The sequence below is a fragment of the Pavona decussata genome, unplaced genomic scaffold (assembly GCF_977016875.1).
Source record: "Pavona decussata unplaced genomic scaffold, jaPavDecu1.1 SCAFFOLD_11, whole genome shotgun sequence".
Taxonomy (NCBI): Eukaryota; Metazoa; Cnidaria; class Anthozoa; order Scleractinia; family Agariciidae; genus Pavona; species Pavona decussata.
Genome location: NW_028145434.1, coordinates 490,001 through 502,500, shown reverse-complemented (window position 1 = coordinate 502,500; position 12,500 = coordinate 490,001). Strand labels below are relative to the sequence as shown.

Below are 12,500 nucleotides of genomic sequence, written 5' to 3'. Positions count from 1 at the left end.
TCATCAAGCTGCTCAGGTGTTGGTCTAAGTGCCAATGGAATCGTGACAAGGAATCGATCTAAAAGGCCATGTCCTTGCTCCATTCTGTATAATTATGATCTTGGCAGCGTTCTGAAGCTGGGTGGCTCCAAGGAGGCAGAATGGCGTGTTTGGTTCAATATCTCACGTGTTTTCCATGGCGAAGTGGTAAGTTGAGGCCCCTCCACTGAACAGTTTGCATAGAAGTTGAATGTCCCCTGATGCTGTTTCATCCTCATTTTTTAGAAGCTTGATTAAGAAGTCATAGATTTCCAGCGAGCAAACAAACGCTTTCCCGTGCTTATCAAGGAATTGTACGAGGCCTGAAGAGGTTTACCTGCTGATTAGAATCTCCTTTCTGATGTCACTGTTCTCGCATAATGGGTTGATTATCTTTTCAATTGCAGGAGACTTGCCCGTTCCTGGATGGCCAATGAAGATGGTGAAGAGGTTGATGGGCTGTATATGAGAACCAACCATAAGTTGAGCACCATGATTTCCAAGAGCAAATGCAGTGCCGGTCAAAATCGAGGGAAGGAGGTAGCCAATAAAACTGCCGATGGACTTTGCCTTGTGTTCTAAAAATGAATAACCTTCAGCGGAAAATAGCTCTGAATAATCAAACTGCATTGAAGAGACTCTTGTGAAAAGGAGCCCAAGTCTTTTCGCTCTGTCTTGCTATTTTGGCATACGGGTTAATCATGTTGACTGCATAAGTGCATGTGCACCCTGACAACTAGCGCAATGATCCGAGTGTATAATGGCAAAAAACAAAACAACTGAAGGTGACATTCTTCTTTTGCTCCAAGACATGATCAGTTGAAATAATGAAAGAGGAGTGTATGAATAGAATCGTGAGAAATGTCACATTAATCACTGAGCAATTAAGTCGCTACGATTATAAATTACAACGTTTATTCCAAATGGCAGATGAGTTGTTAATTGTCGGCTTACACAAAAGGCAGTTGTAAAAAAAACAACAGAAATACAGCATGAATAAGAAGACTTCTAATGGATTACCGTAAATGATCTAATAAACGCCGGGGGCGTTTATTGAATTTCAAGGGTCCAAGGGGGGCGTTTAAAAGATAAGAAGCGTTTAAAAGAGAGAGGCGTTTCTTCTAATAACTGTAACATGGTAACCTAAATAAGTAAGAGATAAATACCGAGAATGGAGGTATTAATCCATATACATGTATATGGATTAATACCGACGTTCGAGGTATTTATCTGACTTATTTCATGAAATTATTCATGAAGGCGATCCTTTGTTCAAGGGGACAAACGCCGGCTAATTAGTACCGTCACACTTAGGTGAGAAACGGAGAACAATAGAAGCAACCTGATGTGTGCGTTTCTCGCAGTACTGCTAATGTAAATGAGGGATTTATCTGTATAAATCCCTCGTTTCAGTTAGTTTAATATTCATGAAGTATGTAAGTTAAATAAAGGATGTTGAATAACAAAAGAAAATGTGTGATTCATGAAATAAGGTATTATAAACACCTAAATGAGAGAGCTTTAGGAGACTATAAAGTCAAACATGAAGTAGTCCTTGTAATTCCGGGATGCTACAATGCTAGGACAAGCTGAAAGAAAATTGCTGATATCCTAAGCACAGTGATCAAGAACATTAAAGAGCGCTATCGGACACCGGTGTTAATTAAGCAAGAACGCAAGTAAATTGATTGATCTGTTTCTAGTTTATGTGTGGTTTTCAGGGAAGGGGGGCGTTTATTAGACAGGGGGCATTTGTTAGAGAGGGGCCTTTAATACAAACTTGCCAGCTTAGGGGGGCGTTGACTAGATAGGAGGCGTTCATAAGAGAGGGGACATTTATTAGATCTTTTACGGTAACTTGTAAGAATTGTATTTTAATTGAATGTCAACGTGAAGGTGAAAAATGTTTGATAAGGTAAATAAACCGCCGTCACGAAGTGGAAATGCTGTTGTTTCGAGCGTTAGTCCATTGCTGCAACGAAGGGCTAACGCTCGAGACGTAAGCTTTTCAAATTATATTCAGTACGGCGGTTAATTTACCTATATCAACTTCAAGTTGATAACCAACAAAGTGTTTCACTTATCCGCCGATGCAGCACAACAGCCTCTTTAGAAACTAATTACTTTGTCTACATTAAGCCAGCTTCTCGAAACCGGCGCGAATTGGCTTCTATCGAAGGACGTCAAGTACATTTGAAGGCGAAAGAAATCTTAAGAAAATGCTGTTTTGCGGCGCAAACAAGAAAATTTATCGAAATATAGGAGTTCAGATGGGTGGCATTAGTTTTAAGGATGCTGGAACTCAGTGCGGAGAGAGCAAAGGAAGTTATCAGCGACAGAAAGCGGGAAATGTTTGGGATGACATGAGCGTATTCGTGACTTATGATGAACTGCTTAAAAATGTCCTTATGACAAAGGAGTTGACCATAAAATGGTTGATGAAAGAGAGGCTTATTGCCTTAAAGCAGAATTGTCCGAGATGTGGCGAGATGTTGCTGGTGGAATGTGAAGATCGCTCGGATGGATTCAGGTGGGAGTGTCGAAAACAATCAGGAAATAGGCATCACAAACAAGCCTTAAGCATAAGGAAGGGTACCTGGTTTGAACAAAGCAATTTAACGCTGGAGGAGGTACTAAAATTTACGTACTGGTGGTGTCAAGATTTGAGTCAATGGCAAATTCGGCGACAGTTGAATATTAATCCCAACAAAGCCGTGGACTGGGACAGTTTCTGTAGAAAAACATGCGAAATCACGATGTTACAAAAGAGTGAGGAGATCGGAGGACCGGGAAAAACAGTTCAAATTCACCAAAGTAAAGTAGGCAAAAGAAAGTACCATCGCGGGCATAGAGTAGAAGGGCAATGGGTATTTGGAGGGATAGAAGAAGAATCCAGAAAATGCTTCCTAGTGCCTGTAGAAGACAGGAGTGAAGCAACACTCCTGCCTATTATTAAAGAGTGGATAGCGCCTGGAACTCTAATCGTATCAGACTGTTGGAAATCATATTCCAAACTATCAGAAAATGGATACCTACATGAGACTGTTGACCATTCTAAGGAGTTCGTGAACAGCAAAGGATTCAACACAAACAAGCAAGAAGGACACTGGAGGCACATGAAGACAAGTCTTCCCATGTTAGGAACACGAAAAGAACATTTCTCATCATATTTAGCCGAATTTATTTGGCGTTACAAACATAAAGACAGCGACATGTTTAAAGTTTTCTTAAGAGACATCAAAGAGTTATATAAGGTTGAGTGAACAATCTGAACACTTATAAGGCTAGTTTGTTTATGAAATTAGTAAGCAGTCCGGTCAAATATATGCACTGATTACGAGAATAGTTAAAGTTTTTCATTAATCCCGTCCGTTAACATAACTTAAGTAGTCGATTTCTGGCCGTGTTTAAAGTGATGTTCAGTTCAAAGATAATGATAGCAAATAATAAATATATGAAGCATACATTGAACAACTAAAGATGAAGAATATTTCATTTGATTTGTTTGCAGGGACTTGCGGTTATGACACTTTCAATGTCTACAAATAACGGAATATGCATATCGGCCAACTATGTTTTTTGGTATCGTTCGTTCCATTGTCATATCTTTCCAAGTCAGATTGTTCCACAGGAAAGTCAGATCGTTCCACAAAAAAGTCAGATCGTTCCACAATAAAGTCAAATCGTTCCACTTAGAAATGGTCAGATAAAAAATATTTCAATATTTCATAGATCACTCCACGAGTGTTATTCGAATGTAAGTTCAGTTGCTCACATGAACGATCAGAAAGATCAGACTGTATTGATTTTATACTACAACCATGACCGAATACTGCTCATACGATCGATCAAGGCGATGAACTGTTTACATGATAGATCAACTCTAGGTTGCTCCACGAGAGTTATTCGAGTGAAAGTTCTGAGCACTGTTTATATGATCGATCAGAACGACGAGAAAGAGTATCTGTTTTATTTCATCCCAAATATGACTGAGTACCAATAATGACCCAGGCACAAATGTGTGAACTTCGTTTTGACTACAAATTGCTTACCTGCAAATAATCTTTATTAGTTTCAACTCATTGGGTCATAGTAGACTCACTACGATTGATTTACTGCATCTTTCAATAACATGCTGAGTCTGAAGTTCAAGATTCAACCAACCTTTACGCTTTTCACAGCCATCATTCACTGCTGCGGACCTCTAAGAAATCAACAACGTTTGGCTGATTGGGGTCGGGTTTGTGCACTGTGATTGGTGGATTTCGATCCAGTTTCCCGAATTAGCGGCTTACGTTTAGTTTATTTTCTCGTACCTTTAGTGGCGAACACTATAAAGTACAAATTGCACGCAACTAAAATACTGTATTTATTCAATAATGTTAATACGCGCCCACCCCCTTCCCCCTCCCAACAGAAAACATTTCTGTAGTAGCCAGCGTGAACTAAGAGGAACGTCAGTCTAAATAAAACCTCACACGCTTTAGGCCCACGCGTAATGTATGAACTTAAACAAAACAATGTGTGAAGTATGTTAATTCGAGGTGAGAATTTTAATTCATTAACACTTCACTTCATGCCTATTGTTTGTCAGATAAACGATTTATCAAATCCAATCGCGCGTTTTATTCGAAATGAAAGTTTTGATCCTAGGGAAGCGTATAAAAGGGGCACTTTATTGAGGGTTATTCATATCAGCTTAATCAGCAACCACAACAAGTCAAAGTCAAATCGTCATCGTCAATCCGTTCATTCCGAGTTATTCCGTTATGTCGACGAAGTGTATTTCTTGCAAACAGCCAGTCAGAGTCTGTCAAGAAGGTCTCCAGTGTGATGGTTGTCTCCATTGGCGACACCGCAAGTGTGGCACCGGAGTATGCCAGTCTGATTACCGCGATGTAGTCAAAAACGGTACTACAATTGACTGGCGCTGTTCAACATGCAACTTTGCTGAGCCGATCCCTCTTGCTGAAAGCATTCCTGTTAACTTCGAGTCCACTGTCTACAATCCACCTTCCGTTCAGTCTGTCCAGTCTGTTGACATCACATCCGACCTACCTGCAGTTGACCCTATCGAAGATCCTGGCCTCACCATGGCCTCAACCGCCGAGCCTCTGGACGTGGACAGCTACCCCTGTACCTACTTGTTCAGCTCCTGCACAGAGAAGCCCGAATTACCGCCATACAGATCCGCCTTGTATCTGACAAGAAGTTAAAGAGAATTCAGCGCCGCAAGTACCATGAATTACAATCAAAGCTGTTCAACTTGTGGGACCAGTTTGAAGCCAACCAACAGTCAGCCAAACGCCTCCTGAAAGCGTGTCGTACCTCAATGGACCGAGGGAATAGAAGAAAACTACACAAAACAAATGGCTCCTTTAGGAGCCACCAAATAAAACGAAGCAATGATCAACAAATACTCATTATCTTGTTTAAACTAAAATAAATTAGAAATAAATTGGTCTGTCACAGAGGGTAACCATTACAGAGTGGGACTGGGTTATACAAAAATTAGAAATGGCGCCCTTGAAGTTCGATCTTGCATAACCGACAAAGTTTTCGATAAATTAGACTTAAGACTAACACGTGCAATTAAAAGTTTAAATAAAGTGCCTTTTCCGAAGGAAATATATTTGCCAGAGTACCTACAAACGGCGGTTAGTTCGAATACACTCAGTAGAGATGGTGATGCCTTTCCGGTATGTTAACTCGTTCCGTCAAGTAAACATCGAGCAGGACATTTTTCTTTACATTTTCATCGAGTAAGAATCTTTTCTTGACTCTTCCTAAGTGGAACGAACTGACTATAGTGTGGAACGATCTGACTTTTTTTTGGAACGATCTGACTTGGAGCTATCTGACCATGGAATGAACTGACCATAAACCTGTTTTTTACATGGCACGATCTTCAAAGTATTAAGAAGTACTGATGGCAATTTATATTCTCTCGATACACTTGCGTATACCCACGCGAGTGTATCAAGTGTGGATCTATCACGTGATCTGTTATTTTAGTCACATGTTCTTTGGAATAAATCTTGTCGTTTTTCGTTCATAACATGGCGCCCAAGGTGGGGCAGAGACTCGTGAGTTTTTTCGTTTGATAGTCTTTTTACAGTGTTTATAAATCATGTCGGAGGATCAGACGTTATTGTTGGCTCGTTTGAGATCAAAATGAAAGGGACATCGTTCAGTCATGAGGAGAAACATCAATGAAGGGAAAGGTATACTTGAAGGAGATGAAATCGATGCGCAGAAATGGAATCGATTGAAAATCATGGAACAAGTTTTGAAGGAAAAACTTGAACTACTCACCGGTTTCGACGACGAAATTACGCAGCTATGCAAAATAGATGACATAGAGCTAGAAATCAAATTGGCGGACGAAATACGGTCGAGAATTCTAGAAATGAGCTTTGCTTCAAGTTCATGATGGACCTTCGTCGACTTCGTCACATACCACTGGTCAGGTTGTTAATGTTCAAAATCGATCGTCAGTTGCTTTTAACCAATCGTCTAATCAAGGTGGAGGATCGTCTCCAGCAACCGTTGCAGAAGAGAATCATTATTTGGAAAATGAATCATCACTGAGTCTTCCCACTCAATCAGAAATTTAAGATGGCGGATCGTCTTCCCATGTGGCGGGACAAAATATGCATCTACAGAATGAATTGCCGCTGAATATTTCAGCTCTACCCATCTCGTCAAATCATAGCCAAGCCATGCCGACCAAGACATGTCTCCCAAAGTTAGTGCTCCCCAAATTCAACGGTGAGATTACAAAATTCACTTCATTTTGGGATAGTTTTGACAGTGCTGTAAATAAGAGCATTGAACTGTCTCCCGTTGATAAGTTTAATTATCTGCATGCACTGTTAGAGGGCCCAGCTGCAAGAGCTATCCAAGGGCTGACATTGTCAGAATCTAATTACAAGGCTGCAGTCGACATACTACATGAACGGTTTGGCAAAACCCAGCAGATCATATCGGCACATATGGATGATCTTCTTAAGCTGCCAAATGTAATAGGGGACAAACCAGGTCAACTGCGAGTCGTGTATGACAAGATCAAGGTCAACGTGCGTGGTTTGGAGTCGTTGGGGGTCGGAGCGGATCAGTGTGGGAGTTTCCTGATACCAGTCATAATGTTTTGCTATTGAATCGGAATAGCTTGGACAAAATAAGCATTAGCAGGGCAGGGAGACAAATTGACCTTTCAGATCGTAACTTGACACCGCAGACGAAATGGAGCCGTAAAACAGGGAAAACGAAATTAGCATGTTCACGTTCTTATGCAAATTTTGTATGAGATCAATAACGCATTAAAAGAATGTCGAATTGGCTGTATTTTGTGGAATTTTGGCATAGAAATTAAGTTAATAGTTTTGGACTTTGAGTTGAAATACTTTGAACAAAAATAAGTTTTAACAAGCAGAACACGGGTCAGTTTTGAGAAACCAGTTATAATTGACCCCGGGAATTGACCTTTGCCTGTAACTCTACACAGCATACCAAAATAACAAACAAATATTTCAATGTTTTATGTGAAATTGGGGCTTTCATTTTATAGCAATACGAAATTTTCCCTTTATACATTGAGACAAATTCAATTGTTGCCAGTGAGCAATATTTTTCTAATAACTGAGTCATGCAACGCAGACATAGATTTCTTGTCTCAGTTGGAGTACTTCGCTTACAAAGGTTTTCCGGAGAAGGGAAACATATTTTTTTAACATAACAAGGGTTTCTTTAAAACAGTTAAACAAATTAAACAAAATAACGTCTTCAAGAAAGATCTACGAAGTTGCGAAGTTGGTAAGTTACAATTTTGAACAACTATGTCTGACATGAACGTGAAGTTGACCCTCTAGAAACTTATCCAACGATTCACCACTCCTCCCCTCTGGAATTTCCTGGGCCATTGACCTCCCACCCCTCTGGAATTTCCAATTCCCTCCGTGGTGGGGGTATGGATAATTTCTGGAACCACACATTACTTTATTGATAGGGCTAGATCTGATCTGGAAACTACTGTCTGAAAACCCCATTTCAACAGCACATTAAACCCAACATTGAACCATTAATGTGTCGCCGGGTTGCCACAAAAAACGTGCAAAAATTTGAATGGTAAAACTAGAAGATGAATTATAATACATTTACACACTTGTGCATAAAGCTGCATTGCCTCATTCATGTTTTTTTTTTGTCAGGGTAGCATTGCATTTAGTTGTAGGCACATTTAAAATAAAATTCTTTCTGTCCACTCATACTGCGTGTTTGTCTCTTTGCGTAAGCAACCAAGGGTGCAAATTGTCTCCTGAGGCAAGAAAACGAGCTCAAACCCTGTGAAAGTTGTTTACCAGTAGTTGTTAAAACTCAATAAAAGAAAACTTAGTGACTAAACATTTTCTGACCTAACAACCCTACAAACAGTATTCTGAACAAAGTTCAACAAGGCAGTTTATGCCCTGATAATACCAGATTGTTAGCATTCTTGCCATCTGTCAAACTCTCTAAGCCAATTGCCACTTGCAATAGCAAGTATACTGGTAAAGGAGCTGTTCTGATTGTGAGTGCCCCGTTCTGGAATCCAGATCTCATCTTCTTTCTCAAAAAAAACGTCCTGACACAAATTTTTGAGGAAGATTGTAAGCAACCACCCTTGCTCTCGATCCATACATCATCAGTTGCTGCTCCTCTAACCATGACCATGTCATTCACAACAGGATCTGGCAAAACAACATTTCCTACTGTAATTCAGGGAACAGTCTTCTCATAAAGTCAATAGGCTGAGAACATAACTGGAAAGACACTGTATTGCCTTAAAAGAAAGCAGACTTAAGGAGGTTAGAAGTATTTGAGAAAATAAACGAGCTCACATGTATACAGGAGGAGACAGCTTGCACCAAATCAGAAGGTGATTGATATTTCTTGGATGTATTTGTTGTTTATAAGTTTTGCTTTTTCTCAATATCAGTCATCTGATCACTTGGTGTGGAAAATGTACACTGTTAGTAACGTGATATATTCATATTTAAATAGATAATGGCAAGGTGTGGAAAAGGAAAATTACCAAGGCAGACAGGCCCACTTGGAAAGCAAACGATAAAGTGCGTTACCTGGAAAAGTAAGTCTTAAGGAGCCTTTCTTTGGAAATTCCGCACCTAAGTATGTTGACAACAAAGATATTCCTCAAAACGTATGTCCCATGTTATTTATCCTAGTTGAAGTTGTTCTTAGATTGCCAGTTATGTTGAATATTTGTTTAATTTGGGAACTACTTTTATTAGCTGATAAAACTTGTCATATTATTTGACAGCGAATCTATTATTTTATCATCAAAGGAAGGTTGCTGTAGAAAATCATGCATTTTATAATGCACTTTTTGTTTAGCTGTCTTAAATTACAGAGATCCTTTCTTCTTCAGGATTTCTATTCTTAACTGGAAAGCTCGCCTACTTTGGCCTGGAAATTCAAAAATTCATGTAAAAGGATTAGTGCCAGTGCCTGGTTGAAAATGGAAGAATTCATTACCCAAATGGAGCCAACATGCTCAATCCCAGAAATAGGATTTGGTAGAGGTAAGCTTTACAGGTTCATATCTAATCACAAAGTTAAGATAGTCATTGGCTTTATAATCTCCATCGTGAACGACAAGCTTATTTTTTGTTATTAAAAGGAAAATGTGGCTTTTACAGATACTAGTAGGAGTCATGTATTACAGTGGTTCCATGAAAAAAATCGAAAGATTGAGTATGGATATGACTATGAGGTAATGGTTATCATACAATTGCATAGGAAATCCTTCAATAAATTATAGATCTTAACTTGCATTAAATCTGCCATGTCAGCAGTGAATGGGTAGTGTCAAATAGTTTCCAGTTACAGTATTTTCACTAAAACAGACTTTAAAAAGGAACACCACTTTTTTACTCCAAGCACACACAAGTTAATTTCTTTTTTTTTTTTTTTTTTTTTTTGGGGGGGGGGGGGGGGGGTTCAATTGTTGGGTCTTTGGCATATGGACCACTGAATAAGTGAGAATACTTTTGTAACTGGCTTCATGGAACTGTCTTCCTCTACCAAAGTCTTAATATTGATCTTGTATGTTTTAGATCTCTCACAAACCAGCCAAACGTGCGAAGTTAGGGGTTGAATCACCAAGTGAGGGAGACACCTCAAACAGCAATTCAACTGTATCAGTTTCTCCATCAAGTAACAGGACACCAACTGAAGGTTTGTATCATTGTATTGTGCAACTATCATAATAGACACAAGCAATGTATTCACTATGTATGTAACCAGGGCCAACTGGCTCAAAGGATGATTACCCTAATCTAAGATTAGAGTCAAAATAAAAATTAGCAATAAACTAAGTGATGCAACACTTGCATGATCATAGTAGACCGTTGTGACCCTGTGCATTTTATCATTTTGTTTTTTAATAGATGACGAGGTCATTATGTTCAACGGGAACCAAGCAGCAATATTGAAGAGACCATCATACTTGTATTTCTCGGTGTTTCTGTTCATTTTAAAAAGCATTCATTGCCACTAGGGAAAGCATTAAATGTCAAGTGTAGATCAAAGGGAAAATACCAAAGCCTACTACCACCGGCAAAGGTATTGGTGAAAGACGGCCATGTAAAATTGATGTTGGGGATTCGGAAACTAATTACAGGGATATAACTAGGAGGGAGGTTAACAGGATTACTGATGTGAAATTGCTGATTAATCAAAAAACAGAAAGTGAATCTTCTACTCTAGATGATATTACGTCTGTCAGATTACAATCATTTCCATAAATTTGGACATTTAAGTTTTGTTATTTTACAAAAGAAACTGATGTTAATTAAAAACACCAATTTATTAAGTCTGATGAACAAAAAAAGTAAATCTTAAATAGATACGGGAGTTAAGGATGTTGCTGTTAACAAACATTTAATGTTGTGAAATAAAAATTCATTTTCGGTTATATTTTAGACTTCACTTACCTGTTTTTCCTGGGATTTTTTAAAAAAGATTTTTACATACTTGAACACTGAAAAAAAAAATTAAAATGGATTGTGGTGATCCCAGCAATCGAAAACCCATCAATCCAGCGTTGGAAACACTTCGTGCAACATGGGAAATCTCAGTGGTCCAATGTTGGAAACCTGTTGTCCAATCTTGGATTTTTGCAGAAGCTCGATGTTGGAAACATCTTATCCAACACTGGAAACTTCAGTGGTCCAAAGTTGGACATCTGTTGTCCGATGTTGGATTGTGCTGGAAACCAATGTTGTGCTCAAACGAAGTACAACCCAGAACTGATGCAATAAAAAACAACCTGTACCTCCGCCTTTTTCTATTCTTCTGTAAAGTAGACGAGAGAAAGGTCGATTTCCGAATTTCCTGCTGGAACACACGCAGTCTTGTTTAGAGAAGAAATTCTAAGAGCTTTCTGTCCGCCATGTTTTTACAGAGGAAGCAGCATGCGCACTAGGCAAGAATCGAGTACACTGGCCGAGATGTTGAGCCTTTTACCCGTACAAAATCATAATTTCACATCCTTTGGCACGGTAGAAAAAAGGATGTGTAAATGAGTAATCAGTAATATTTTTTTGGTACGTGTACCACTTTCATCCGAGCCGTGCCTAAAATTTTCTGCCGTGTAAATGGGGCTTTATAAACTCAGAAATTCCGGAGGGGTGGGGGTCATCATAAACCCTCTGGAACGGAAATCGAAAGGGCGGGGATTAAAATAAAAACCTACCGTTGGGAAGGGGGGGGGGGGGGTTTCTGGAACTGCACAATTACGTATATGTCATATGTATATGTATATCTCTGTCTACATGTATGAGTGTATCTATGCGTGATGTTTCTGCTTGGGACCCACTCAACCATTTAATTAGAAGCCTGAACATGCACAAGTATGTGCACCCATTAACCCTGACAGCATTGTAACTACCAGAACCTGGAGCCAGATTTACCAGCAGCTCCTTAAAAAAATTGGTTGCCTACTAAACACCTTAAAAAACACGTATCACAAAAAAATAAATAAAACCCAACATTTCCATTATTTTAACAGCAAACAACAACAACAATTAACATAGTGGAGATGTGTGACATGTGGGAACATGCTGAAACAAAACTACACCTCGACACAAGGTCTCGCTGGATACCTCCTGAAGGGGCACAGTATCCTAAGGTCTTCCAGTGTCTGTTCAGGGGGTGTGAGAAAGACATCACAAGTGCAGAATTGTGCACAAACCATGTCAAGGAAGTTGAGCACCCAAAAGGCAGACAAGGCAATGACACTAACTTGTTGTGTCAAGGTAATTTTAGGGAAAATTAAACAAAAGAATTCCTGTATTTGTGCTACTGACGACACTGACATTTCAATGAGAGCAAAAAAAAAATTATGCAATTAAGTAATGCCGGTAATTGTCAAAACACTGAAATTTCAAAGAGAGCTTTACCGTCTTTAAGCAACCCTTTAA

At 39.2% G+C, this 12,500-nt stretch overlaps 2 protein-coding genes and 2 long non-coding RNA genes across 5 annotated transcripts in view; all 4 read left to right on the top strand.

The window, feature by feature from the left end:
- LOC146488054 (uncharacterized) overlaps positions 1-1,034 on the top strand; it is a 1,149-nt gene extending 115 nt beyond the window's left edge. The window contains exons 1-2 of the long non-coding RNA XR_014866615.1: positions 1-186; positions 426-1,034. The exon at positions 1-186 is cut by the window's left edge and continues 115 nt beyond it. This is a non-coding gene — a long non-coding RNA (uncharacterized LOC146488054). The remainder of the gene's footprint in view (positions 187-425) is intronic.
- Positions 1-12,500, top strand: part of LOC146488051 (uncharacterized) — a 30,219-nt gene that overhangs the window by 16,918 nt on the left and 801 nt on the right. Inside the window, exon 2 of one of the 2 annotated variants that reach the window (XM_085119724.1) lies at positions 12,089-12,335. The exons of the other annotated variant lie outside the window; for it this stretch is intronic. Within the exon in view, the coding sequence (XP_084975850.1) occupies positions 12,119-12,335 (217 nt within the window). The 5' untranslated portion in view covers positions 12,089-12,118. The remainder of the gene's footprint in view (positions 1-12,088; positions 12,336-12,500) is intronic. 2 annotated transcript variants of the gene reach the window in all.
- On the top strand, positions 2,162-3,558 carry LOC146488053 (uncharacterized). Its single transcript, XM_085119685.1, has one exon. It carries the CDS (start codon positions 2,238-2,240, stop codon positions 3,279-3,281), a length of 1,044 nt encoding a protein of 347 aa, XP_084975811.1. The 5' UTR covers positions 2,162-2,237; the 3' UTR covers positions 3,282-3,558.
- LOC146488052 (uncharacterized) lies at positions 8,859-10,454 on the top strand. The gene is made up of 5 exons (XR_014866613.1): positions 8,859-8,935; positions 9,061-9,145; positions 9,446-9,599; positions 9,717-9,790; positions 10,134-10,454. It is a non-coding gene; the product is annotated as an uncharacterized LOC146488052 (long non-coding RNA).

Bases quoted from the DNA above. Each gene is read 5' to 3' on its own strand.
- LOC146488053 (XM_085119685.1), top strand. From the start codon at position 2,238: ATGCTGTTTTGCGGCGCAAACAAGAAAATTTATCGAAATATAGGAGTT.